Here is a 2,264-nt window from a genome sequence, read left to right on the forward strand (position 1 = left end):
CGCGCGGGAGGTCTACGTGTGCAGAGTCGTGAGGAAATGGCGGAGCTCGAGCAACAGCAACAACAGCAACAACAGCAACAACAACAACAACAACAGCAGCAGCAGCAGCAGCAACAGCAACAGCAACAGCAACAACAACAACAACAGCAACAGCAACCACAGCAGCTGCAGCAACAGCAGCAACAGCAGCCATCAAATCAGCAGCACAACAATAATAATCATCATCATCATCACGGCCACCATCACCACCATCATCATCATCACCATCGTCATCACCACAATAATCATCATAATCAGCGAACTAAAGAGCAGCCAGGGACGAAGGAGCATCAGCACCATCAGCCCTCTTTGCTGCCCTCCTCGCCTCAGGCCATCAAGCAAGAAAAGTGCGAGACCAACACCGGCGCTATGCTTTCCAATGGCAGCAAGGGCTCGGGCGACGATGCCGACAGCCTCGAGGAGATGCCGCTCGACATCGGCGAGCATTACCTCGTGCGCAGATCCGATGACTCTTGGCGTGAGTATCGATAAGTGTATGAAATTACGAGCCTGGTGTGCATCTGTCTTTATCTTTTTCCCTCCCTCTCTCTCTCTCTCTCTCTGTCTATATATATATATATATATATATATATATATATAATATCGCATGATCTCTCTCTCTCTCTCTCTCTCTCTCTCTCTCTCTCTATCCATTTATCGTTCCTTCTCTCCGTCGCTTTAACATTGCCTCCGTATCCCTCTCCCGTGTCGCGTTCACCGAGTCTGCCGGTTTGTCCCGTGCCGGGAAGTTTCGCGATTTGCGGCTCCCTCCCTTCCAACCTTTCAAGAATCGCCTCATTTTTTGAAAGAGAGAAAGGGAACCTCGAGTGCTCGCCTTTTCTTTTCACCATCCGTGGACTATTTCGGGTCAGCGAATAATCGAGACGTTTACCACGTGCTGCTGCCGGCGCTATGGAGGGGACAGACATTTCGGCTTCCGCAGCGTGCACTGACGTTTCACGCGCACATGCACGGCTTCCTTTCCCTATCCCCATCCTATTCACCAATTCTTTCGCCTTCTGCGCTGAAAGATCGTGATGCGATAGATATATCTATACCTAGACTGTTATTGTCGTGCTCGGCGACATTCGGGCGATTTCGCCAATGCTCGGCTCCAGCTGTATTTTTCCTTCACAATGCATCGTGTAAAAGACGAGGATACCACCATGATGATACAATAATCCTCTGGCGTACTTACGGTTCTCTTACCTCTTACATTTCGCGAGAGTTTCAAATTCTCCTAAAAAGAATGAAACATCATTGAAGTTTGTGATATTTTTTAAAATTATTATATAATCCACAAAAAGTAAGACCTAAGTTTTGTGTACTTTATGAATTTATGTTTTTGTTAAATTTTTGTCCGGGTTCCACTGACAAACTTTTATTTGCCTTATTCATATTACATGTCCTTTATAACCATCAGATGTGCGTTAATTCATGCATATCATTTTACTGATTTAATTCTACATTTTATTCTAAATATATTATATGTAGCATTACCATATAATGTTGCACGATGCGCTTGACCTTGTTTGTAATATATTTCATGAGTTCATGATTATTCAACTAATATTTGCTAATTCATAAACCATTTCATACGTTATATTAAAATAAATTGTAATAACAAATTACATAGAGAAGAGATGTACGCATACGTGTATTAGATAGAATATTTCATAGTCATGAGATTGTAAAATATTTCTATAATTATGGATATTTTAATTTGAAATATTTTTCAATGCAGAAAGTATTATTGTTTTATGAGTTAGGACTATAATAACAATTTTAGAATTTCAAATTAATTTTCATTTCATTTATTTCAAATTGACTTTCACACATACTTGTTCACTTACTTGTTCACTTAATTTTGTTTCGATTAATTTTCATTAAATTTATTGATACAAAATGCAAAAGAAAGTAAAGTAACAATGTAAATATCTTATATATAAATTTGTACTTTATTAGGAAGATATTTTTGTCAGCTACTTCATATTGATTAATAATTTAGCGTATAATTTTTATAATTTTATTACTAATTGTAAGGAGATTAAGAATATGGCCTTTTATGAAGGTTCATTCAAACACTGTGACGTTCTAGACTTCACTGTGACAATCTATTATTTATAATTACATCGACTGCGAATTTTAGATAAAAATTAAGTTGATATATTGTACTTTATATAAAATCAATGAAATCTATATAATTTACTCGATCTTTTTAATAG

At 38.2% G+C, this 2,264-nt stretch overlaps 1 protein-coding gene across 1 annotated transcript in view; it reads left to right on the top strand.

Annotated features, from left to right (window-relative positions):
* Window positions 1-228: 228 nt before the first annotated feature.
* The window catches only part of mof (males absent on the first), a 4,363-nt gene continuing 2,327 nt past the window's right edge, over window positions 229-2,264 (top strand). Inside the window, exon 1 of the mRNA XM_011501133.1 lies at window positions 229-519. Within this exon, the coding sequence (XP_011499435.1) occupies window positions 409-519 (111 nt within the window). The 5' untranslated portion in view covers window positions 229-408. The remainder of the gene's footprint in view (window positions 520-2,264) is intronic.

The sequence above is a fragment of the Ceratosolen solmsi genome, unplaced genomic scaffold (genome assembly GCF_000503995.2).
Source record: "Ceratosolen solmsi marchali unplaced genomic scaffold, CerSol_1.0 scaffold57, whole genome shotgun sequence".
NCBI lineage: Eukaryota > Metazoa > Arthropoda > Insecta > Hymenoptera > Agaonidae > Ceratosolen > Ceratosolen solmsi.